We start from the raw sequence: 27330 nt of genomic DNA on the forward strand, positions 1-27330 counted from the left end.
GGAGCATGGAACCTCAATTTATTAGCGGTCGCGTGTCACCTCAACTTAATAAGAATTTTATTTGTGATAACATGAAACCTCAAATTATTTTTTATATTTAGTAAGAATTCTCTGAAAATAGTATTAGATGGAAAAAATTTATTTTTTTAATTTAGTAAGAATTCTTTCAAAATAGCAGTAGATGGAAAATTTTAATTTTGAAGTTTAAATTATAACTCTCACTTTAGCTATTACATTAAGGAAAGCGTAAGGAAATCTTTTGCTTATTTAGTAAAGATTTTAGATAAGGATATGAACGTTTAATTAATTTCATGATTACTATTTATGGGTTTTTTTTGTATTTGTATTTGTTCTGTATTTGTTTGAGCAAATATGTTACTAGCTATGTAGTTTGTGATTTATATGTTAGGGGAAGTTTTTGGACTTTTTTTGGGTAGAATTTCTCTCTAATTAAATGGAGATTTATGGGAAATATAAGTTTTATAATTAAATAGAGATTTATTGGAATATCTGAATATTTTAAAATTTTAAAGAACGAAAAACAAAATCATAATTTTAAGATGGAGATGTCCTAATCCACAGGAAGGAATGGCCTTGGAGTATGCACTAAAACTTTTTCTACTTGGCTAAGAGCTAGTCTTCCTAGGACCTAAAGAAACATGTTAATGGCCCAAGACCCAGAGACATGAGGCATCTAGCAGGAGTGAAAGGCTCCTGCCCCTTTATGGACCACCAGCCAGTTATCCCAGATATCATGGTTTTCTTGAATAACGATGATAAGTCAGCCAGGTTAGCAGCTAAAAATAGGGCTCTTGCCCCTATGGACCACCAATGAAGTTATTCTAAATCTGGTTGTTTTCTTGAATAACAATGGTAATTCAACCTGCATTAGAAATTAGCAACTAAAAATTGCTGTGAACTGTCCTCACAGCTGCTAATTCTAAATCGACACATTTAGAAAAAAAAATCCAATACCTAACATAGTACCGTTCGTCCAGCCATGGAAAACCTTAATCCTAGTTCGGATTGTAATTAAAAGATAAATACAACATATCATATTGAACCTTGATAAAGGCGTACTTCACGCTAAAACTGTAGTCCGAGTTCAGTGTAAAGTAAGAAATGATAACTCTTTTCTTGACCTGCTGTTGTGTTCTGGCATTAGCTCGGGCATACGATTCCTCCCAAATTTATTGACCTATTGAAATTTGCAAACATACCATGAAAATAAGCCATAACCTGCTGCCAGGCATAGCTAGTATAAATATATGCAATGGCCTGCACAGATATATGGGTGGCATAGCAGTTAAGGAAGCCACCATCTGTGTTGTGTTTTAGATGTACAATTTCTAAGGCTTTTGCTTTGTAGCATTAGACTTATTGCTTCACCAGTCGAGTGACGGGAAAATAAATTCTCATTTTGAGAATTTTGAATATAGATATTCACCTGCTGAGTTTCGGAGTGTTTGTGTTGTGTTATAAAGGGGATTGCATATATTATTGTTCTTACTGAGAAAATCATATCATGGCTCATCCTGGTTTTATCTCTGGATTCATTGTTGTGCGCATCGATAGGACAATCTGCCAAATTCTTGATTCAATTGGCATAGTACTCCGCTGCAAGAAGGAGTTGGCCAATCTGAAAGATTTAATAATGGAAATCGAGCCTATTATCAGGGACATCCAGCAATACCGCCTGGAATTGAATAAGAAGAAATGTTTCAATCATCAAGGCGACAGTAAGGGCGCTTCAGCTGTTAATAGTTGGCTTAAGAAATTGGATGCCCTTCTCCAAGAATCATCAACCATAGTGCGTCAGTGCACACAACCAAGTTATGACGTTATTTTACGTTATAAAACGAGCAGAAGAATCACTTGCATGATTTCAAATATTACCCAGCATCTCCAGCTGGCTCCTTTGGTTGGCTTCGCCCAAAATGAGGGACAAACTCAGGAGCTCCTAGAGGAACTTGGGCAGATTAGAGAAAGTGTCCAAGAGTTGGCTTCTTCTTCAGCGAGTACTTCTGCAACAACCTCCCAATCTGGAATCGCTTCCACGGGTTTCTTCATCAGCGAACCCCTTATAGTGGGACAAGAGAATGCTCTTGCAAGGCTCGAAAATTTCGTGATCAGTGAAGCGGCTGACACCCCCTTCTTGCGCATTGGCGTGGTAGGCAAAGGTGGTTCGGGTAAAACTCTGCTCCTGAAGACTCTGTTCAACAGTAAAATGGTAAGAGATCTTTTTAGCGATAGACTATTGCTTTGGCTCACAGTTTCACAGTTCCCTTCATTTATAAGTCTTCGCAATGAACTTTCTGCACAAGTAGCCATGCAAACAGAAGTAGAACGCAATAAAAATATGAATCATGAGGCCCTACGAGTATGGCTAAACGAGAGAATGCAAGGAAAGAGTTTCCTCCTGATATTGGATGATGTATGGGAAGAGGGTGAAAAATTGCTGGAGGAATTGGGTTTACTCCGCTGGCTAACGGATTCTTCGATATCTACAGTTATTGTGAGTTCAAGGAATCGCAGAGCATTGCTCGAGATGGGAGTTGCAGAGAAGTACATAATCACAATGGAAGATTTGAATACAGATGATAGCTGGCAGTTATTTGATTGTCATGCTTTTCCGTTCATTACGCTGCCTAACATCCATGAAGGAACGGCCAAGATTGTGTGTGCCAACTGTGGAGGGCTTCCTCTTGCAATCAAAGCAGTAGGCAGAGCAATGGCAGGGGTTACCAGTGAATATGAGTGGCACTTGGCAGCCCGAAGGCTGCCCACCGCTAACCGCCAGGACAAGGAAGCTCTCTATCATCGCCTAAGGTTGAGCTACGATGCACTGGGTAGATACGACGTTAATCTTCAACTCTGTTTTCTATACTTGGCGACCTTCTTAGAAGATTATATTGTTCAGGAGAACGAGGCAATTCCATTGTGGGTAAGCGAGGGACTGCTTACAACAGAGAAGCTACAAGATCAGCGAGGCGACGACCCATTCCAGAAGGGAAGAAATTACGTCAACATTTTAGCCGATCGTTGTTTGATCGAGCCAATTGGGAGAGACGTCGATGGGCGCGTGTTATGGTTCAGGCTGCACGACGTACTGCGTGATTTGGCTGTCCAGATTGCTGAGCAAGAGGAAAATTTCTACTGTGGCGCAGGTCGGGTTTTGACAACATTAAAGGAAAATGAATGCTCAGGACGGACCAGGATTTTGTTGAACAGCAACAAATTGATTTCGCTTCCGCAATCATTGAGCTCTCCAGAAATTTGCTCACTGATTGTTGGAAACAATAATATTATAGAAATTCCAAGAAGGCTGATTACGGGTATGATCTATCTCAAGGTTCTGGATTTGAGTTGGACGTGCCTCCAGTCATTGCCAGAGAGTGTGGGCTGTTTGAAACAGCTAGTATACTTAAGTTTAGCACATGTCCGTATTACAAGGTTGCCTGCATCTCTAACAAATCTTGTAAATCTCGAGATCCTTATTCTTTTCGGCTCTGGTATCACAGAGCTACCATCTGCCATTCATAAGTTGAGATCTCTAAAATATCTGGACCTCAACGACTGTGATGATTTGGGATGTCTGCCATATAATATATCGGGCCTCACCTCTTTGCAGTACTTGTACATGAGTAACTGCCGTAGTCTGTGGAGAAAACACCAAGGAAAGCATAGCTGCACAAGAGTGGCTTCCATTGATGATTTGGGCAGGTTAACACAACTCAAAGGCTTATATTTAGAGAATAACGGACAAGCAATTAGCCAGGGGACAATGGGGAACCTTGCTAACATGGAGACACTTGAATTGACGCTCGCAAAGATGGCAGGCCCACCGCATGACCTGAAGAATATGTCAAAGTTGAAAAGACTTATGTTAAATTGCCGTCTTGCGGTGAAAATGGATTTTCTTGACTTGCAAAATTTGATTCATCTTCGACTGTGGGAGCTCCATAGCTTAGAAGATCTACCACCCTTGCACAAGCTTATGAACCTGAGGAAATTGGATATAGTGCGTTGTGGCTTGAAGTTAGAAAAGTATCCCAAGGAATTCAGTGATATTGGTGCATTTCCTTCCTTAGAGATACTATCATTGGTTGAATTACCTGGATTACAAGAGTTGCCTATAGTAGAAGAAGGTGCAATGCCTTGCCTTCAAATATTCACAATGATGAGATGCCCAGCATTAAAATGGATGCCAGTTAGTTATTTAGGCATTAAAACACTTCAAAAGATAAGAGTCTATGAGTGTCCAATGGTTCTGGAGAATTTAGAGAAAGATAAAATAGCAAACACAAAGATAGAAGTGGTCACAACATCAAGAGTGAATATAGATAATGTCTATAAAAAATTGGACATCTTTGAAAATTCACAGGGAAGCCAGGATAGTTGGGTTTATGATAAATTTTGGTGTAATGAACTTTATCTCTTTCTCCAAACTCTTTGGAGACGATTATAAAGTATAAGCTAACCCACTTTATAAAATCAGATGTATACCATTGAATTTATATATCGAATGTAAATAGAGAATTTATGTTGAACCATCATTATATATCGAATGTAAATAGAGAATTTATGTTGAACCATCATTGAGATTGGAATGCAAACATATAACTTCTGTCATTGAGATTTCTTTTAATGCTTTATCATTATCTGAGCAATTCTCACCAGTGATTATAAATTTAAAGTCAATAAAGTTACACCAAAACAAGGTGGACACACCAAAGAGAAAATAAGTCTGTGTATTAAGTCACTCACTCGTGTAACAATTCACCACTAGCTCATTCAGGTAATTTAATTATAAAAACTAGGGCGCCTCTTAACAATTTTAGTATAATTTTCATAATAATCTGTTTCATGGAAAAAAACTTTGAAAAAATATTTTTTATGCGAATTTATAATTCATACTCTTCAACGACCAGGATGCATATTATATGCATTTTATAGTATTTGTTTACTGGAATATTATATTTGAAAATTCCGAGGTTCGTTCAACTGCTGGTGTTGCAGATTATATGCATTTTATGGCAATTGTTTCTTCGCATATTATAATATATTGTATGAATTTATTTCAAGTAATTTTCATTTAAAATTTATATGGCATTATAGTTTTTATTTCTTATATATCTTATATAGATGAAAATAATAATAAAATATTATATGTCAAATTTGAAATGAAAATTATTCTAATTTTTTTAATTAGAAAGTAGGGAAATTCTTTGTGAAATATATTGCCTTTTATTATTTTAATGAATTTTATTATTATTATTATTATTAGTATTCATTTTATATATATAATGATAATTAAAAAAAATTGAATGTTAATAATTTTTCCACATATTATGATAATTTCAAAAAAAGAAACTTTCAAATAATTATTATGTTCCTTGATTACCTTGTAAGCAAGAAGAACATTTTCATTGTAAAACAATTTTATTATGTTCCAAACATGACATCCAAAATAATCTTACTGAATTCCCTTCATATAGTTTTGATATAGATTATCACTAATTGGTCCGGCTGAATTCCCTCCATATTGATTTTATATGACTTTTATTTAGTTTATAGACAAATGGTCCTATTAAACTCTTTTCATATAATTTCTATAAAAACTATAACTTTGGTGAACCAATACTATGTAAGTGTATTTGTTCAAGTGTGTGGAGCTTTGATCTGAATATAGATTCTTTGTTTAAAGTCAGCACAAGTCGATGCAGTAAGAGGTGTGACGTGTGAGGCATACATGAAATTTTAAATCATTTTTTACTTTCATATAAAAATAATATTTTATTTTAACTTCTCAATATTAAAAAGATAAAATGAAATTAACTCTTCAAACAAAATTATAACCCTTCTCTTCAAATTTAATTCTTGTACATGATCATTAAAATTTATGGTTTCTGCAATGGCATTTTTTAGTTTGGGTTTTGGAAAATCTATGTGTAGTTGGGAGGTTACTCTTTGTGAGGCATCATAGAAAATTTAGTGCATTTAACCAATGCATTGATAAAAATTATTGTAATTGAGCAATGCATTGATTAAAGAAGTGACTATACTCAGTGTTGTCTTCCTAAAGATTTTCCACATAAAATTCCATCACCATTAAATATCTCCTGGTTAACAATGATAAAAGAATAATCTATAAGCACAATAAAAAAATGTAGTTATTAGATGAAACCCATAACATATTCACATAATGCACATTGCAAACAATTATTTTAAAGGAATAATCCTAGAGGCACAAACAAAAGTAATTTAGCTCTTAAATAAAACCTATGATACAAAAAAGACTTGTATTTGAAACACAAGGCAATGAGATTTCTATCGTCGTTTTTCTGCAACTAAGCTTCTTCCAAAATAACCCAGAAGTTTCAGCTGTAATGTGATTCTAAGAGAGCCATATTCAGAATTTTCTCTTGCGGTAATTTTGGGGACACATTTTTAAGCTTCATGTATGAAAAAGAGGGCTGGAACATTTTGACCACAAAGTAAGCGGTAATGTAGAAACCAATAATACCAAAAGACTTATTTGAAGCATAAGGCAATGAAATCACATATCGTCATTTTTCTGTAACTTATCTTCTAACAAAATAGACTGGAAGCTTCATCTGTAATTTGACTTTTATAAGAGTACCATATTTAGAATTTTCTCCCACACTTACTTTCGGGGGTGTTACTGCCCCAAGCTAGTGGCGACTCCAGATTCACTTCTGGGAAAGGTGAGGCACCGACTAACTCTTTCATTTTCTACTACTAAAGCTTTCATACTACACTTGACCTCTAACACTTAGTTTATTTTTGTTCAAGTGTCCTTCAATCATATGTGCAACTAAACTATCATTTACATCAATGTGCGATAATCATAAACATAAAAAAAGAAAAATAAAAATATGTGATATCGTAAAAAACATAGTTATGATGGGAGGGGGAAACTCCCCAATGGTTTGCCCCAATACTTATCAAACTTCTACAAATAATATACAAAATTTACAAGTTACAACATTGTGGCATTTGCTTGGTTGCCCAACAATTCGTTCACCAAAATCATGTAGCCTGCCTATGCCCCTGCCCACTTGTGCAACTCATTGTGCAATTTACTCACACCTCTACCCATTTGTTCAGCTAGTCGTGCAATCTACCCACATTGTTACCTAGTCATGCAACTCGTTGTACAGTCTACCCACGCTTTTGCCTGAACATGCTATAGTTCGTGCAATAGTCATGATACTAACTCACCTTGTCGCTAAGTCAACTCGGCCCCTTCCCATCCGTTCAGCATTTAGGACTCGAATACGACCTCTCGTGTTCCCAACTTGGCCTCTGCCCAAATCACTGCAGTCACCAGAAACCTTGAATTTTCGGCCTAGTCTTGTGGCTCTCTAGGTGAGCCTCATCTTGCCCATCACCCTGAATGCTTCCTATTTCTTCCTTATTTCTGTTTCCTATGATTTGGTCATGTTTCACCCTTATTCTTCTAAACTTGATTGGTCGAGTTGTTCCCTGAACGAATGACTCTTTTCTCCAATATATATGGTCTCCAAGTGTTGTTCGACACCCCTTTTCATTTAAGCCAACCTGCAATGTTCATCCACAAATAGCAACTAACTTTCCAAAACATGGGTGAACGTCCTAGCCGACTTGAACACTAAGTTTTGAACGCCCTTCCGCAGGCTGATGCGCCCCAGTTCGACTTACCAGTGGGCAGTCGAGTGACCCTTGTGGGCAGGTGCACCTTCTTGTAGCATTCACGCTATACGTCCATCAGTTCGCTCCTATCTTCCACACGCCTATGTGTTGCTGCCTTACCCCGCAAGTCATCACGACTTGGCCCCCTGATGCGGGTCCACCAACACGACCATTATATGTGTGTCGCACATCCTCTACCCGTTCACATGAAGTGCCTATTTGTTTAAACATGCCTTCTATGATTCACCTGTTGGTTATGTGTGGTCAGGCGCCCCGCCTTCATGCGGGCACACGCCTTCCCGAATCACCTTCCACACGCATTTGGTTAAACGTGCCTTTTGCCCGAGTTTGGTTTTTTGGCCCTCCTTGTGTGTGCAAGTGGTCATGGGCACTCATCCAACTCGAGGCCCTGACATCCTCCCTCACTATAAAAAGGTTGCCGCCCTCGACAACACCATCCTGACAAAATCTATTGCCAAGACCAAATGTCGCAAAGTGTCACTAGCTCCAACATGAATCGTCCCTGTGCTTGAACTCTCTACCTCCATCGCATGAACCTTCATCAAGGCTCATGACTTTATGTGGAAAAGACTCCTCAATCAACAGTCACCAGCCACAACCCGTCGCAATCCTCCATACGACCCCATCTCATGGAATTTTGATCCCTCCACTCAACTGTATGGTATCGCTGCAACATATATCATGCCAATCTACCATGTATCATCATCATGTGAACTGCTTCTGTAATAATCCAACTCAACTCCAACATATCTCAATACATTTTTTGCCCTCATGATTCGAACGAGTTGGGTAGCTAATCCAACCGTCGCATCCAACCCATGAGAATGCACCTCCTCATGCCTTCGTTAGTCATTTCTCCACCATTCTATCACATCTTCAACTCGATCAAGAACTCTTCCCATCAATCCAATGCTCAATGTGCCATATCCAGGTCCATGAAGAAATATCCATCTCATTTGTGATATGCTAACCATCAATGCTATCAAAGGGGTAAGTTTACACCTGCCTCATCATCTCATCCATGTTATACCCATGGTCATAGACCAACAACATCCATGTCCATAAAAAATGGCTAAGTCTCATCAACTCAACCCATGCCTAAGTTCTCCCACCAAGGAACCTCCATTGTTGCAACTCCAAGCTGTCTCATCTCTATTACATCCATCAATTCAGTTGTCATGCACACATCCCATACTATGTCCAAGGTATATGTCCCATACCACATCAAAACCTAGTGTCAAACTGACCTCAATTCTTCAATGAACCAAATACTCTAAGACCACCATAGTATGAAGTCTTCATCGACTCCAACTCTCTCAACTCATCATAAGATCCTATCAACCATTTCCATCCAACACTTCGACAAGAACACTTGTCTCAGTAGAAAATACCATTGCAAGTTGTTTCTTCCCTCTTCATCGTATGAAAACTCTCACAGGTTTCCCATGTCTCCTCTAAAAACGACCATGGCCTTGTTCTTCAGATGTCCACAACATCTCCATTAGTCTATCATGTCACATCGGCAAGTCCATTCAAACAACATTCTCTCATTGGAACTTCTCCTTAATGTCAATATACGACATCTCTACAAATGCTCTCTCTTGACACCTTTGCAAGAAGTCTGTCAAGTGCCTTTCTTCTTCAACTTGATGCCCACGACTTCAGTTTCCCAACTCATCCACTTCTGCAGACCCAACACAACTTCAATCATCACATCCTTGTTTTCATTTGGTTTAGCACCCTTGGTCGTCCTACCTTCATATTGTTGTCATGGTTCCTTTCTCTTCAATGCTTCCTCCCCCACTAGAGGTTCATCCAAGACTACCTCTTGGCCTCAATGAAATGACCATGAATTCCACCCAATCAAGTCTCATTCATTTTATTTCGATGTGCCCTTCCTTCAGTTTGTCCATGAGTAATGCCAGGAACTTATCTAGTTCTTCATTTGGCTAAGCATGACTCATTTATTGCAAAATTTATCATATTCCAACCTTGTCATAGGAATCTGCACCTTCTTCTCCCAGACGAGTTCTGCAACAACCAATGTTCCTTGCTGCCTAACTACACAATGTCTCATCCATCAGAAGTTTTCCCATTTCACTAGGAAATGCATAGTTCCTTTTGATATCTCTGCATACAACTCATCTTCCAAAAAATTCAACGAATCATAAGTTACTACAACACTTACATCTCGTGAGGTTTATCCAAATGAGTGTTTCCTATCTTTAATGTTTGCAATGTGCACGAATTTGGCTCAAATTGGGAAAAGTCCATTGTCTCAAGTTCCTCCTCTTCTGTCAGCACATCTGCAACATATTCTTATTCATATATCACAACTTCCTCTTCATTACAATCAACAAATTTGTCCTGTTTAGCCGTCCAACCAAGTCGAAGAAACTCTCCTTTAACTTGATTTTCCAAAATTTCATGTTCAGACTGAAGCCTTAATTTCTCTTCTTTCATGCGCCTCAACCTATACAAGGTCTATAAGAGTCTCCCATCAAACTCTAGCCAACATTCCACTATTTTGGAGTTCAACTTGGCCCTAACCAAGGTCTATGTCGCTGCCAAACTTTCACCTATGTAGCACTGCGACCAACTACTTAACTGCTTATGTTCAGCTCAATCCTGACTCCAACATGCCTCTTCCTCTCCCAAACTTTAATACTTTCAATCAACTCGGTCTTGCCTGAACCAAGCTTCGATACCAGCTTTCACGACCCCATATTACTGGCGACTCCAAATCCACTTATGGGCACGGTGTGACACCAACTAACTCTTTCATTTTCTATTACTAAAGCTTTCAGACTATGCCTAACCTCCAACACTTAGTTTATTTTTGTTTAAGTGTTCTTCAATTATATGTGCAGCAGAATTATCATTTATATCAATGTGCGATAACCATAAACATAAACCAACAATGAACAATATGAGATATCGTACAAAGCACAATTATGATGGGAGGGGGAAACTCCCCAACAATTCGCTCCAATATTTATCAAACTTCTACAAATAATATACAAAATTAACAAGTTACAATGTTGTGGCAGTTTCCTGGTTGCCCAACAACTCATCCAACAAAATCATGCATCTTTCCTGCACTTCTGCCCACTCGTGTAGCCCATCATACAATTGAATCACACTTTTTCTCATTCGTTCAGCTACTCGTGCAGCCTATCCACACTTTTGTTTGGTCATGCAACCAGTTGTACAGTGTGCTCACACTTTTACTTGAACGTGATACACTTCGTGCAACAGTCATGATATGAACTTTCCATGTCGTTAAGTCAAATCAGTCCTTGTCCATCTGTTCAATAGTCGAGACTGCAATACGACCTCTCATGATCCAAACTCAGACTCTGTCTATATAACTGCGGTCACTAGAAAACCCAAATTTTCAGCTAAGAAACAAAGACTAGTTCAGCCTAGTTATGTGACTCACTAGGCGAGCCTCATCCTTCCCGTCACCTTTTCTTCCTTAGTTCAATTTTGTGTGGTTTGGTTGTGTTTCAACCTTGCTTTTTCTTCTAAACTTTCTTGGTCAAGTTCTTCCATAAACGAATGACTCTCCACTCCAATATATATGCTCTCTAAGTGTTGGTCGACACCCCTTGCCATTGAGCTGACCTGCTATGTTTGTACACACATCCTAGTTGACTTTCCAAAACACAGGTGAATGCCCTAGCCGACCTGAACGCTAAGTTTTGAACGCCCTTCCGCAGCCTAACGTGACCCAGGTCTGCTTGCTCGTGGACAGTCAAGCGACCCTTGTGGGCGGGGGCGCCTTGTTGTAGCGTCCACACTATACGTCCATTGGTTCACTCCTATATTTCACACACTCGTGTGTCACTGCCTTGTCCTACATGTCATCACGACTTGATGCCCTGGTGCGGGTCCACCAACACGACCGCTATAATTTCATCACACATCCTCCTCCCATTCACCCGGTGCACTCATTTGGTTAAATGTGCCTGCTATGAATTTCCTCTCGGTTATGTGTGGTCAGGCACCCCACATTCCCTCCCGACTCACCTTCCACATGCATTCAGTTAAACACGCCCATCACCCAAGTTTGGTTTTTCAACTTTCCTTGTGTGTCTGAGTGGTCACAGGTGCTCGTCCAACTTGAGGCCCTGAAAAGGGGGTAGGGAAAGGGAAGAATGCATTCTTAAGCTTCTTGCATGACAAAGAGGGATAAAAAAACTGAAGATGTAATGTATACTAACTTTGAAAATTCACTTCAAAGGATTAAAAACTTAAAAAATTTATCCTTTGATGATGGCATAACTCCTCCAAGAATCTATTAAACACACACATGGCAGCAAGAGAATCTGAAGGATGAAACATGAGAATATATTTTTATTAACAACTGATATACATTTATAGTACATGGTTTGACCGTTGGGTTCCACATCCCAAGGTCTCTTGGACTCCTTTTGTCTATTCAGCTTCCACACTAACCCATTAAGGATTAGGTGTCCAACATTCCCCCCCTTAATCCGAAGGGTTATGTATGAGTCCAAGAAGAGAGCTGTAATACAAAATGTGCAAAAATGCATGGCAGCACTAGGCTGAATGTGCTCTCTGAAATGTTGGTATAAAGGGTGGTGGTTTAAGGATGACCACCAACACTGGAATGCTTAGTGCAGTTCTTGGAACTCTTCCAAAACTGGCAAGAAGCTGAAGTCTTCTGCTAGAGGAAGTGCTCCTATTGTTTTGAAGAGGGAAACCTTCAACCATGAAAGGGAGATCTCACGCCACATAAAAGGGAGAAATTCAACCTAAAAAGGGAAGTCTCAACCTGTGATGGTTTAAGGATGACCAAAAACTCTGGAATGTTTAATGCAATTCCTGGAACTCTTCCAAAACTGGCGAGAAGATGAAGTCTTCTGCTAGAGGAAGTGTTCTCAATTTTGTTCCTGGAATTCTTCCGAAACTGGAAAGAAGTTGAAGTCTTCTGCTAGAGGAAGTGTCCCAGATTACCAATTGAAGGCATGCTAAGGGGCATCTTTATTTTTGGCTACAACTCTGAAGCTGGTATGGCAGGTTGTGGCTCAGGCTCGCTTGATGTGGCTTTGAAGCTTGTAGACGACCATCATTTCCCCCCTGTCAGATACAAGGTGAGATGGAGAAAACTCAACTACAAGACTGTTCAATACTCTGGAACAAGTTCTGACATGTGATTGAAATATCTTCTTGGTTGTTGATGCCCATTGCCAAGAAGCGATCCATCCAAGATGAATCTTTGTTCTTGCAGGAGGTTTGTTTTTGAAGCATCTGTTTGAAGAATGACTGGTTTTATGACAGTGCTTACATGGATGAAGATCAAAATAGTGATCTTTCATATGGCCAACTCAGTTACAGTGTTGGAATTTCACAATCTGTTGTTGTTGTTGTGGAAGAGGAGTAGAATCTGGAACAACTGGAGGTGAACTGTCATGAATGAATCCAGCACTTTGAAACTGAATGGGCTTTGAGTAGTCTGGAATATGAAAGGGCACATCCTTGTCATATCCAAGACCAGTTCTGTGCTTGTTGTGGACAAGCTGTTCCTAAGGTCCGATGATGGGCTTGGGAAGTGCAGTTTGAGTTTCTGCATCTACATGTACAAGTGTTGCCTTATTGGGTACTAAATCTAAACCAACTATAACATTATTGACTTGCTTCTGATGGGTTGCAATCTCAATGTTCTGAACATAAACATGTTCATAATGACTTCTTTGTTTTAATTCTTCTTGTTGTAGCTGAGATTTGAGCTGCAAAAAATCAATTTTCTCTTGTGCATTTTGTAGACAGACCTAAATGTCTGTGAGAGAAACTTTGTTGACTTTTAATGTATCATGACTAGTAGACAATATGAGAGTTTTGAGGAACTCTAATACTTCACTGATTCTGGCCATTTTTTCTTCAATGTCAGATTTACACCTTAAAAAACTGAACAACTACTACTCAATGTAGAAAAGTAATATCACTCATAGTACACAGCAATATCCTTTATAAATGTGTAGCAAATGATCAATGTGCAACCAACAAGCACCAATTACAAAAAATGACCAGCACTATGTTTTGATAATACAACCGACTAAACTTTTCTCCACAAAAGATTACTTTTATTTGTCAAAACAATCATTGCCTTTATACAGCCCACCAAACTCTTATGCAGCAGTTGAAGTAACAAGGAATCAATGCATATATATATAGATTGTGTTTGTATCTCTTCGACCTCCAAATCTACAGGTTGCTTGTATTTTGCATGACACACAAGCGCCACAAAATTATGTTAATTGGAAATACTGCAAGTATACAAACTTTGAGCCTTCTGCAATGTCTTGAAGCATACCAGGAAGCAGCTTAAGTATTCATTCAACGCTATAATTCTTTCTTTCCCAAAATTTGCAAGGAGCCAACAAACTAGACAATGCAAATTTATTGAAAACTTTTATATCTCAACACCTACTGCAAACAAAAATGCCAAAATACCAGTATGTGTTCCTACTAGAAAATCCTTTTATACGCTGACTTCACTCTTTGAATGGCATAATTTTGTTCAAACTCAGATACCATGTTAGTTGAACAATGTATCAATGCAGCATTAATTAAGTCACAGTTTCATTGACCATAGAAACATAATTTTGACCAGTAAAAGAACCAACAAATCAGTCACCTCGATTAGGCTGTTCCTCTGGCCTGTGAGGAATTTAGAAAAATAGAATTAGGCTGTAAGGATTGCTATCTAGGTTCTTCTTGGCAGTGAGAAGCGCCTTTGCGTTCAGATATTTGAGCAACTAGGTTTTATTCAAGACACTTGCTTTGTTGAGACTGCAATCTAACATAAATATGTCCCATACAGATGGGCACTTTCAATTTTATATGTCTACCATCTAAGTTTTCAATTTTCAATAGAGACTCTGGTTGTATTCAGATACAACATGGACTAACCGATTCATTTGCCTTTATCAACAGATGTCTTTTCTACATAACGTTGGCTCCACCCGTAATAACGATGAATAGATGCTTGGATTTCTGTAATGTTTCAGCAAACAAAGATAACATTGGCTTTGCAAGGTAGAGACTTGTAATTCTAGCATAAACAAAGTGAGCAAGTCCAATAGTAAATACAAGATCTCCGTGAGACACAGAAAACTTATCAACGACCCATTTTGCATCAATATGTATGTCATTTATTTGTAATTTTCTCATAGAAGATGGAGAGACCAGGTCCAGAGTAAGCAAATAAGGAAATCAGAGGGTTACCAAAATGGAAGTCGTCTTCTCTTTTTCCCTCTGCCTCCCTACGCTGCTCCCTCCCTCCGTCTAATAAAGTCATCTTCTATCCATTACATCACTGCTCGAGTCGAATCATGAGGGAAAATCCAAACTCTACAAGGATATTGCTTTGTACTATATTGAAATATAGTATTATAATGAAACGTTGTCATAAAAATGCAAATGAATCCCTTCAAAAAATTCCGCTGCTTCAGGTTAGTGCACAGAGTTCAGAGTGGTGCACCATTTCAACATTGTAGGCCATAGTGGATAGGATGGTAGTATATGGGAAGTAGCGCAAGGGTGCACGGTCAAAAGGGAGCACCGTTAGGCTGCAACATACCAGTCAACACAGTATTGAATATAATGAGTCATCGCTCTCAGTTTATCAGCACACCGAGCAATGTGGAATTGAGCACAGTTAGCAGAACTGCATGCCTGCTACAGTATTAATGGAGCAGAACTAATATATCAATGGAACACATATATATACCAGAATTGTATATCAATGGAGCAGCGGTGAGAGGAAGTTCATCAACTGACAACGATGACCCAAAACGGAGAGGGCGACATTTTCTCCAATGAACAGGCTAAAGATGTAATTTCTTCACAAAAAGAAACTTTACTTTTCACATCTAAATAACAACATTCCGAGTTCTCTGTTATTAGGGTTATTTCTCTGTTGCAGGTTGCTACTGCCGAGGAGAATGCTGGGGGCGATGATAATAACGTGGAAGTGCTGGGAAAGTCCCTCAAAAGCTTGGCGCTTCCACAAACCAAGTACGTCATCTATTGCGAAATCCCTGATATCTCATTTCGCAACCCCTCAAACGAGTTCCTGCACTTCATACTAGACGATACACATAGAGCGTCCCTATGGAAACCACGAGGGGCTAGCGGTGCTAATTGTTAGGAGGGAATATAGCAGACAATGGCACAGACAATGGTAGACAATGGTTATGGCAGAGAGCCCAAAGAGCGCAGAAAGGAAAGGAAAGGAGGGAATATGGCGCAGACAGTAATTATGGTAGAAAGATTGATACAAGGAGTTACAACTAATTTTAGGAATGCTAAAAATAGGACTGGAGAAATAACAGAGGTTGTAGTTAGAATTTAGCTGAGTAAATATTCATGAAATGCATAAGTGATGGCAGAAATGATCTTCACATAAAGGCCATAAAACAAATGGCTCAAATTTGAGTAGGGCAGGAGATCGCCCACTCTGATACCATGTTAAACACACACATGGAAGCAAGAGAATCTGAAGGATGAAACATGAAAATATATTTTTATTAACAACTGATATACATTTATAGTACATGGTTTGACCGTTGGGTTCCACATCCCAAGGTCTCTTGGACTCTTTTTGTCTATTCAACTTCCACGCTAACCCATTGAGGATTAGGTGTCCAACAGAATCATTGTTACATCGAAGAGGAAATTTTTGTTATTGTGAATCTACTAGTCATCACAACATTTAGGGAATTGGATATAATACTTATAGGATATTGAAAATATTTAAGTAGGTTGCTCAGACATTACCAAGGATCTAAATGATTATGAAATATAAAGAACATTGGGCATGAACATTTATTATCCAAATACATCACATAAAGAATATATAGCTAAATAATTATTAAATAAAATGAATCATATCATATTAATATATTAAAATCACTCATATATTATTATTTTTGGAATAATTAAGTACATAATTTATTTTTTAAAGTTTATTGGTTAATGAGCTAATTATGTTCACATGTGTTAGTTTGAAAATTCTAGAAAGGTGTACCAAAAATACTTCGCTTAAGTCACTAGGTAACAAGTGACCCTAACAACAAGTTGATAGTTGTTGTCATCTTAGATCTGAAACAAAAATCGAAACTTGCAGTAAAAGAAGATATAGTCCAAAACATAAAGCAACAATATAAAGAATCCAATATAATGTTATGAAACCAGCTTACAAAAAGATAGAAATGATAGATCAAAGCCTTAGAATTCAGCCTCTTCGAGGGGGCAACCTCCTTTACATTACACAAATGAACAATTCTTGGATGATACAAATGAAAAGACTTCCTTTCTATATATATAGGAGTCTGAGGGGTCATAATATAATCAAAGTTGACATAACAATAATAATGTAAAGGCACAATAATAACAATAGTGGGCTTCTATGGGGCACAATAATAACAATATGGGACTACATGGTCACAAAAATATAATAAGGGGGTTGTACTAATAACAATAAGGGGTTACACTAGTAGTATAGGGACCCAACATTCCCCTCTCCTTCAAAAAGTGTTGTCCTCAACGCTTGAGTAGTTCTTGATGCTCATGTATAAAATTCTTGTCCTCCGATGTGGAATCTTTAGCTGGTAAGTTCTTCCACTTGATGAGATACTCTGAAATTAATCGATTTCGTAGCTGTCGAGTTCTTGTTTCTGTGACCTCTCCAGGCTCCAATATGATTTTTCCTTCCTCGTCAAGTTTTGGCAATATTGTTTGAACTGGGATCTTCTGTAACTTTTGAATGAGTGGCCACACTTCTTCATCCTTCTTCCATTCATACCTTGTTTCGTTTATCCAATCTGGTTGGATAATAGAAATGGTGCACAATAATGCTTCCACATCCTCATCCTTTCTTGAGAGTGCATCTGCCACAACATTTTGCTTCCACTTTTTGTAGATCATTTCAAAGTCATAACTCAACATCTTTGTGGCCCATTTTTGTTGCTTTTTAAAGGATAATTTTTGTTCTAAAAAGTATTTAATACTATCATGATTATTTTTCACCTTGAAGTGTCTTCCCATAAGGTAAGGTCGCCATTTCTTAAGTGTGTGTAGTATTTCCAACATTTCCTTCTCATAAATAGCTTTCTTTAGGGACATTTGTCTGTATGCATGTAACCATAAAAATACCCAATCGCCTACATCAAAAATTCTTTCATTGCGATGTTGATCTACCTGTTGTTTCATTCGATTCTACACCAAAGTGGCGTTATCCTTTAAAAGTTGGAGAACTTGTTGTTGATGCTCGATGTGATATTTCACTGCTTGAATCTTTTTCTTCTTGATATGTCCTTCTATATTTAGAGTTTGAGGAGTGGTAATTGTTGGGTGCAGTATAGTGTCTATAAATGTACCAACCTTTAATTTGTCAATCTGGAGAGTTCGTGAACTTCGAGATGCAGCACTGGAAATGCCAGAGAGAGACCTTGGTAACCTGCAAAACAAATTCTAGTCTATCTTAGGATAAATCTTGAAAATAAATGTAATCCTGCACTAGTGCGAGAAACACCAATCTTGCACTAGTTCGAGAAACACCAATCCAAACAATTAAAAGCATGCGGGAAAGTAAAAGCAATCAATGCAAAAGGAAATTCTAATTGCAAGTAAATAGAAGGGAAATCAGAACTGGAAATCAAGTGGTGCCGGCACAATAACGAAAAGACTGTAAATGCTGGAATAAATTCAAAAGCAATTCAAACTATTCTGCTTGCACTAATTCTGCCTGTACTAATTCTGCTTGCACTAATTCTGTGTAACAATCTGCATGCACTAATTCTGTGTAACATTCTGCTTGCACTGGTGCAAGCAGAAAATCTACTTGCACTTAATTATGTGTAAGAACAATCCAGAAGTTAAAGGAAACCATAATATTAATTAAGCATTTATCGATTCAAACATAGTGTAGTTTCCTTATTTACGAATATCGGCTCAGCAAATGTAAAAATCACAGCTTTAGATATAAATTAATAGATCTGGATTAATTTATAGAATTCGAGTTAGAGCTCATAAAGGCAGAGCCGAACTTGTGGATTCTGGAAGGACACGATGTTTGTTTAAAATATTTCAGGTGCAAATGTAATTAGTGATGCAGCAAATGAAATAGCTTATAAAGGAACAATTTGCAGCAAATCAAATTAATTCTAGAACTAGAAATTAAAGGTAGAAATAAACTGTAAAATACACACAACAATTAATAATCTAAATGCTATTGGATCTAAAAGATGAGAGCGGTGTCAAGCTGGTATGGCGGTCAACCCAGCCACCTCACACCCTCTATTAACTTGGTTCACACAATAATTAGATTCATTAAGATGCAATGGATGAATAGGCAAAGCATGAATTAAAATTGCTTCAATTAATTAAAAAACACAGTCTTTTACATAATGCAGACATCGGCTAATCCCAGCAAGTAAGAGAAGCATTCCACACTGAAATCCACGTGTTGCTACATTGGAAAAACTTCTCCTCCCTTCTGCCCTGTGCCTGTGCGTGATTCTGCCCTCTGCTTAGTTGATTGACTAAAATTAATTAGCTAGGCTTGGAGCCATAACTCTTCTTTAATAATCTTTTTACATTCCAAACTTGGCATAAAACAAGCCAATCCTTTGCAAACATCATGGGGATTGAATCCTAACTAATTATCATTAATATAATATTAGCACAACCATTTTCCTACTGAAATAATGGAGATTTACCATGAATTTCCTAAATCTGGGGATTTTCTAGAATTCTGGAAAAGTTGGTATTTTTAACAAACTTCCTCCAAATCCCCCTTCATATCTCCTTAACCATTACGAATTTTGGAAAACTGTTTGGAGGAAATCTAGCTTGTTATATTTTCAACAATAACCTCTCTCATAATTTTCTGGTTCAGATCTATTGCCTCAGAAATCATGCCTGAAAATGACTATTTGAAATCTGAGATGCTAAAATTATGGAAAGACAGTTTATTTTTAGAAAACTACCTGAAAGACTGGTATGTAACTTTTATACTATTACTAATTTTAGAAATCAGTTTGAGAATTTGTCAATTTGTTATACTGGGACCAAAACCCATGTTCTAGAATTTCTTCTTTCGCCTTCACATGCACAGAGAATGAGGCAGAAGTTGGAAGTTTGGAAACTGCTGCGAATTTGGGGCTGTAGCATTAATTATTCTCTAAATATAAATCTGTATGACTTGGGTGTGTCTTGGCTTATGTGGAAGTGTTCAAATGACATTTTGATCATAAACCTCTTTCAGATTCTCCCAAAAATGTGCCAATGTATCAAAGCCCCAAATTGGTGGAGGCACGCTATAAAAACTTGTACTGGTGTAGTCGCGCTATAAAACTTGCACTGGTGCAAGCAAGCTGTCAAAACTGAATTGGTACATGAATCTATTGCACAGTGTAGGAAGGTAAGTCTAGGTTCAAAACATGATCAAATCAACTTTAACCTGCAACATACAAACCTTTATTAAACTTCCATTAATGGTATTTTAATCCCATTAAAACAAAAGAAGTAACAAATACTTCCAACAATAATCATTTAAGCAAACAGTAGCATGAGAGGGTTTGAGTGAAAAATGAGACAAAACTGAGGCCCAACATCCCCCCATGTTGACCATCTTGCATGTCCTCATGCAAGAAAATCCAATATTATTACTTTTCTGCAAAAAACAAAATTAGAAACATGTATAAACATTCATAATGATGTTCCTGCAATTCTTCATGATTACATTTCCTACACTTGATAAAGCTCACTCTTAAAAACAGAGTGTCTGCTAGAATATTTATTTACTTAAACTAATTTCAAGAAAGCCTAAAACGAAAACTACCATAGAAAAACTAAATTGCAAGGATGGTGGTATTATTTGAGAAAAATAGACAACTTATAAAATTTTCGAAAATAATATCTCGGAGGCATCCGTGATCAAAAGTTTCACTTTAACATCCTCATTATAAACATGAGTGACATGATTTAAAAGATATGATGTTACATGTAGACATAGCAATACCTTCTCATAATGATTATTTTACCATTATCCATGTATAGTTAAAGCTTCTCTTGTCTGGGCACAATGAATTACCTACACTAAGGGTCCCCACGTCCATAAAAATCATTCCAAAAAGATAGAACTCCAAGGTATAACAATAGAAGGATTTTAAAGCCATTCTAAAAAAGATTGATAGTGAGTTCATGAAAAGCAAAATCAACCAAGTAAATTATAGTGTAGATTTAACTTTAATACCACAGGCATGGCCCTGCTGCCAGTAGGCGTTCATAGCCTCGACAGGGATACCTTTTAACCTTACGAAATGCTTGTGTCCCACGTATTAGATATAGGTTCACAGTTATTATGAGCATTTACTTTTTCTCTTTTTTAGAAGTTAATTGAAGGCCACTGTCCTAGCTTGGTAACCAGCTATCGATAGTGCCATTAATGAGAACTAACAAGAATGAACAAGTCAGCTCGCGATGAGACCTCTTGTCTTCCAGTTTTTCAACTGAAAGCCATTACTCTAGCTTGGTGACCAGTGCGGTAATGTCATTCTCCTTAGGGCCCATGATCATAGTAGGTTGGCTCGCAATGAGACCTCCTATCCCTCAATTAATTTGTTTATGTTTTAAAAAACTCTGATTATGATTAGCCTCCTATAGGTTACTTAATAGGTGGGGAAGCAAGTCTACTCCTTAGGAGTGCAGGGTAGTGTGAAAAGCTTTTAATTACTATTATTTACTAGTTGGTCATGCTACCTTATGAACTTATTAAAAAACATCTCAGATAATGACCAAAAAGATTCCTTGAGTTTATCATGCTAGGGTTCTTTATGAAAGCTTATTAGATTTTTGTAGGCATGGTCCACCATAGGAGGTTTTTCATTGGTCTCTTCGAAGAGGAATTTAAAATGATTTTCTGGATGATAGTTTGTTAGAATAAGAGAAAAGTATTACATGTAACTTATGACAATACATATTGATCCACAATCAAAGTCACTTTAAAAATATGAAGTGTTAAGTGTAAAGTACTTTTGACTAGTTTTACCATGAGAATGCGTAATAATAAAAATTTCAAAAGTTGTGCTTTTATAGAATGACAAGTTCAAGAGTGTTGTTATTCATCTTTATTCATTACCCTACCCTATTTTCAAAGAGATAAATATCACCTTTAAGTGTAGGCATACTTCCAATGAATCCATGTGTGTAACAAAATGCTGATTATACTCACACTTAGTTTTAAAGAATAAACTTCAATACGTACCAAAGCGTGAGAAATCGGTTTCTTTAATTGACATGGTACCAAGAGTTTTTGAATGATGAAGAAATAAGATGGGTTGATGGCTGCTCGAAACTAGGATTCAATGGAATCCACGTATTTATGATTCTCCAACTGATGCAAGTCTTCCACAGTTTGATAGTCATTCTCCTGTAAGCACAAAAAATCTGGTGAAAGACAAAAGATAAATCCCTCAAGTTCAGGCTCAAATATTTGATTTTCAGATTCACAAGAAAGGTTGAGAGAGATTCTAGGGCTTTGAGTTTCAACAACATTTTCAGAACAAGTTCCAATGAAAGATTGATCCTTAGGTGGTCTTTGAATTATATCTTGCCGGGGTAAATGTTCTGCGATAATGGGGGGAAGTTTCCAAATTCATTCCCTTTCCCAATATGGAAGGTCTAACATCTTGTTCAATATGGGAATCAACAGAAAGAATAGGAGGTTCAAACTGTTGTGCAACTTGATGGTTTGGATTAGGGTTTGGATTAGGATTACGGTTAGGGTATGGATGGGAGCATGGACTAGGGTTAGGGTATGGATTAAGGTTAAGATAAGGTTTCACATGTAGCTGGGAATATGGAGGAGGATAACATAATGGTGTATTGGAAATAAATTGTGATTGTTGTTGGTGCTCATATGTTTGAATTTGCATGGGAGATTTTCCTAGAGAAAAATATCCAAACAATTCTTGAGACCATGGAGATATTTGGCTCGAGAATGAGGGCCAAGGAGAGGGCCATTGCAGCCATAAAGTGGGGTATTGAATCAAAGGATGATTATAGATTTTCCATGGAACTGTAGGGTTGTAGATGTGTTTAGGAACCTGTTGGGGACAATAAATATTATTCCAAGTATTAAATGATGATGAGTTTTGAGTTATACCTGACGGTCGATTTATTTCCTTACTTGATTCCTTACCTGTTGAAAGCCTGACAGTGATGGAAAATAATTTGTTGAATGATTCTCCTTACATGGCTTCCATTCTTCCTGCAAATCATCCAATTGAGAATTTAGAAAAGATTTTGTAGCTCCTATTTTTGTGGTAGATTCGAAAAATTCAGAAGAAAGTTCTCGAGAATTCTTACCGATCTTGGAGATTCCTCTTGAATAACTAATGCACAATTTACAAACATCATCATATGGTAAGTGAGAAACATCACCTGCTCCTATAAGATTTAAAGGTTCTAAAAATTCATCTTTGATTCCTTTGAGTAGGAGTGTTTTCAAAGTATCTTTTACCAAATTCTTATGTTTTGATTTTTGGAGGTTGTATCTAAATCACTCCACATAATCCTCCAAGCTTTCATTTTCCCCTTGTGTTATTCCAAATATATCTTCACTAGCCTGACAATAGTTTTGATATTTCTCCAAGAATACATTCTTCATGTCTTCCCATGTTTGAATGCAGTTCCCACCAAGGCTCATGAACCATCGGAGAGCTGCTCCTTTAAGAGTAAGAGGAAACACTTGCAACCTTTGAGAATTAGTACAATAACCATATCCTCTACAAAGTATTTCAAACTCAAATAAGAATGTATCTAGGTCTTCATTTTCCAAACCATGAAATTTTGGTAATGCAGATGGGGAAATATTATGCATTTAAGCCACTCCTAGATCTTTGATAGGAAATTCAAAAGTAACAATGTTTTCCATTTCTTAACAAACTAAAAGAGGTTATCCATGTACTACTTCGAGACTCCTTATTTGAATGTTCCTGGAAACTTAATTAGTGAAATAGGTGCATTGAATGATTGATGTTAGCCTCAAACTCTTCATTGAAAAATGCCTCAAAATACCATTTTTCTATCTTTTTGAAGATACCACTGGTACATTTGTTAGCACACGAATAGTGTATATATATATATATGTGTGTGTGTGTAGGGTGGGTGGGGGGTTATTACAACATCAAATAAAATGAGACGTTAAAGCAAAAATGTAGGAAAGAAATAAATTCAAAGAACATAAAATTGCAAGAGAAACTAGGTGAAGGAATAGAAACCAAATGCAACAGGTCACCAAGGTCAATCCCCTAAGCACATCCCCGACAATGGCACCAAAATGTTGGGTGTAGTATAGGGTCTATAAATGTACCAATATTTAATTTTTCAATCCGAAGAGTTCGTGAACTTCGATACGCAGCACTGGAAATGCCAGAGAAAGTCCCTGGTAACCTGCAAAACAAATTCTAGTCTATCTTGCGATTAATCTCGAAAATAAATGTAACCTGCACTAGTGCGAGAAATACCAATATTGTAATAGTTCGAGAAACACCAATCCAAACAATTAAAAGCATGTGGGAAAGTAAAAGCAATCAATGCAAAAGGAAATTCTAATTGCAAGTAAATAGAAGGGAAATCAGAACTGGAAATCAAGCGGTGCCGGCACAATAACAAAAACACTATAAATGATGGAATAAATTCAAAAGCAATTCAAAATATTCTGCTTGCACATATTCTGCCTATACAAATTCTGCTTGCACTAATTCTGTGAAACAATATGCATGCACTAATTCTGTGTAACATTCTGCTTGCACTGGTGCAAGCAGAAAATCTACTTGCACTTAATTATGTGTAAGAACAATCCAGAAGTTAAAGGAAACCATAATATTAATTAAGCATTTATCGATTCAAACATAGTGTAGTTTTCTTATTTATGAATATCGGCTCAACAAATGTAAAAATCATAGCTTTAGATATAAATTAATAGATCTGGATTAATTTACAGAATTCGAGTTAGAGCTCATAAAGGCAGAGCCGATCTTGTGGATTCTGGAAGGACACGATGTTTGTTTAAAATATTTCAGGTGCAAATGTAATTAGTGATGCAGAAAATGAAATAGCTTATAAAGGAACAATTTGCAGCAAATCAAATTAATTCTAGAACTAGAAATTAAAGTTAGAAATAAACTGTAAAATACACACAACAATTAATAATCTAAATGCTATTGGATCTAAAAGATGAGAGCAATGTCGAGCTGGTCTGGCGGCCAACCCAGCCACCTCACACCCTCTATTAACTTGGTTCACACAACAATTAGATTCATTAAGATGCAATGGATGAATAGGCAAAGCATGAATTAAAATTTCTTCAATTAATTAAAAAACACAGTCTTTTACATAATGCAGACATCGACTAATCCCAACAAGTAGGAGAAGCATTCCACACTGAAATCCACGTGCTGCTACATTGGAAAAAAATTTCCTCCCTTCTACCCTGTGCCTGTGTGTGATTCTGCCCTCTACTTAGTTGATTGACTAAAATTAATTAGCTAGGCTTGGAGCCATAACTCTTCTTTAATAATCTTTTTACATTCCAAACTTGGCATAAAACAAGCCAATCCTTTGCAAACATCATGGGGATTGAATCCCAACTAATTATCATTAATATAATATTAGTACAACCGTTTCCCTACTGAAATAATGGAGATTTACCACGAATTTCCCAAATCTGGGCATTTTCTAGAATTCTGGAAAAGTTGGTATTTTTAACAAACTTCCTCCAAAGCCCCCTTCATATCTCCTTAACCATTACGAATTTTGGAAAAATGTTTGGAGGTAATCTAGCTTGTTATATTCTCAACAATAATCTCTCTCAGAATTTTATGGTTCATATCAATTGCCTCGAAAATTGTGCCTAAAAATGACTATTTGAAATCTGAGATGCTAAAATTTTGGAAAAACAGTTTATTTTTAGAAAATTGCCTCAAAGACCGTTATGTAACTTTTAGACCATTACAAATTTTAGAAGTTTATTTGAGTCTTTGTCAATTTGTTATATTGGGACCAAAACCCATGTTCTAGAATTTCTTCATTCGCCTTCACATGCACGGAAAACAAGGCAGAAGTTGGCAGTTTGGAAACTACTGCGAATTTGGGGCTGTAGCATTAATTATTCTCTAAATATAAATCTGTATGACCTGGGTGTGTCTTGGCTTATGTGGAAGTGTTCAAATGACATTTTTATCATAAACCTCTTTTAGATTCTCCCAGAAATGTGTCAATGTATCAAAGCCCCAAATTGGTGGAGGCACGTTGTAAAAACTTGTACTGGTGCAGGTGCGCTATAAAACTTGCACTGGTGCAGACACGCTGTCAGAACTAAATTGGTACAGGAATCTGTTGCACAGTGTAGGTAGGTAAGTGTAGGTTCAAAACATGATCAAATCAACTTTAACCTGCAACATACAAACCTTTATTAAACTTCCATTAATGGTATTTTAATCCCATTAAAATAAAAGAAGTAACAAATACTTGCAACAATAATCATTTAATCAAACAATAGCATGAGAGGGTTTGAGTGAAAATGAGAAAAAACTGAGGCCCAACAATAATTTCTTCTAGTGTTTTACAAGAGATGGTCGGATTCATTTCTTGATGCTCGATGTGATCTTTCACTTCTTGAACATTTTTCTTCTTTTTATGTCCTTCTATCTTGATAGTTTGAGGAGTGGTAATTCCGACCAATGCATTATACGATACGGTTGGATTCATTTCTTCTTTCTCGATGGTTGGTTCTTGGTGTATATCCTCTTCTTTTGATGTTTCTTGATCATTTTCTTCCTCCTCTTCATACTCTATGTAAAATAATTTCTTCTTGGCACACTTATGACCTTTAGTGCATTTGTTATCACAGTTGTAACAAAGCCCTTTTTCTCTTTTTTCTTCCAATTGTTGTGGTGTAACCCTTGTAGGTTGTGGAAGGCTAGGAGAAACAACACTTCCATCTTTCGTTGTAAGGGGTAGACTTCCTTGTTGCCATAATTTTGCTTTCCACTTTGTAACAAAGCCCTTTTTCTCTTTTTTCTTGCAATTGTTGTGGTGTTACTCTAAAGAAGGTGTTGCTCTTTGTACCCTCATAATGTGCTATCATTTCCTCCGTGAAAAAATCACTTTATACCATAAAAATTGATCTGGCTCTAAATATGAAGATGCAATACATACCTTTTGTAACAGTGGTACACCATGTAAATCAAAATATTGCTCCATTTGTAGTGTCCAATTTACCGGATCCTTGCCATCAAACTTCCTCATATCGCCTTTTCTTGATTTTAGGATCTCGATCTTGAAATGACTGTAACTTTGTAATTTCGGCTCTTCCAGTTCTGAAATTGCGACCTACAGTATCCCTCTGTGTCCTCTTTCTAATGCCAGCATTTTGATCAAAATTGGATTCTCCAAGAAAGAGTTATGCACAATATCCCAAGATTACCTGATTATATTCCTTTTCAGAAGAGCGAACTTGTATGAAGTGCCACACGTCACTGTTTTGACCTATGGATCTGAAAAATATACACATGA

At 37.1% G+C, this 27330-nt stretch overlaps 1 protein-coding gene across 1 annotated transcript; it reads left to right on the top strand.

Annotated features, from left to right (window-relative positions):
* Positions 1-1525: 1525 nt before the first annotated feature.
* Positions 1526-15895, top strand: LOC149214027 (disease resistance protein At4g27190-like). The gene is made up of 2 exons (XM_089389263.1): positions 1526-4210; positions 15671-15895. The coding sequence occupies exons 1-2, from the start codon at positions 1526-1528 to the stop codon at positions 15893-15895; spliced, it is 2910 nt and encodes a 969-aa protein (XP_089245389.1).
* The last annotated feature ends 11435 nt before the right edge of the window (positions 15896-27330 follow it).

Source organism: Pinus tabuliformis, chromosome 1_1 (assembly GCF_031772625.1).
Source record: "Pinus tabuliformis cultivar Carrire ecotype Pingquan chromosome 1_1, CPIR1, whole genome shotgun sequence".
NCBI lineage: Eukaryota > Viridiplantae > Streptophyta > Pinopsida > Pinales > Pinaceae > Pinus > Pinus tabuliformis.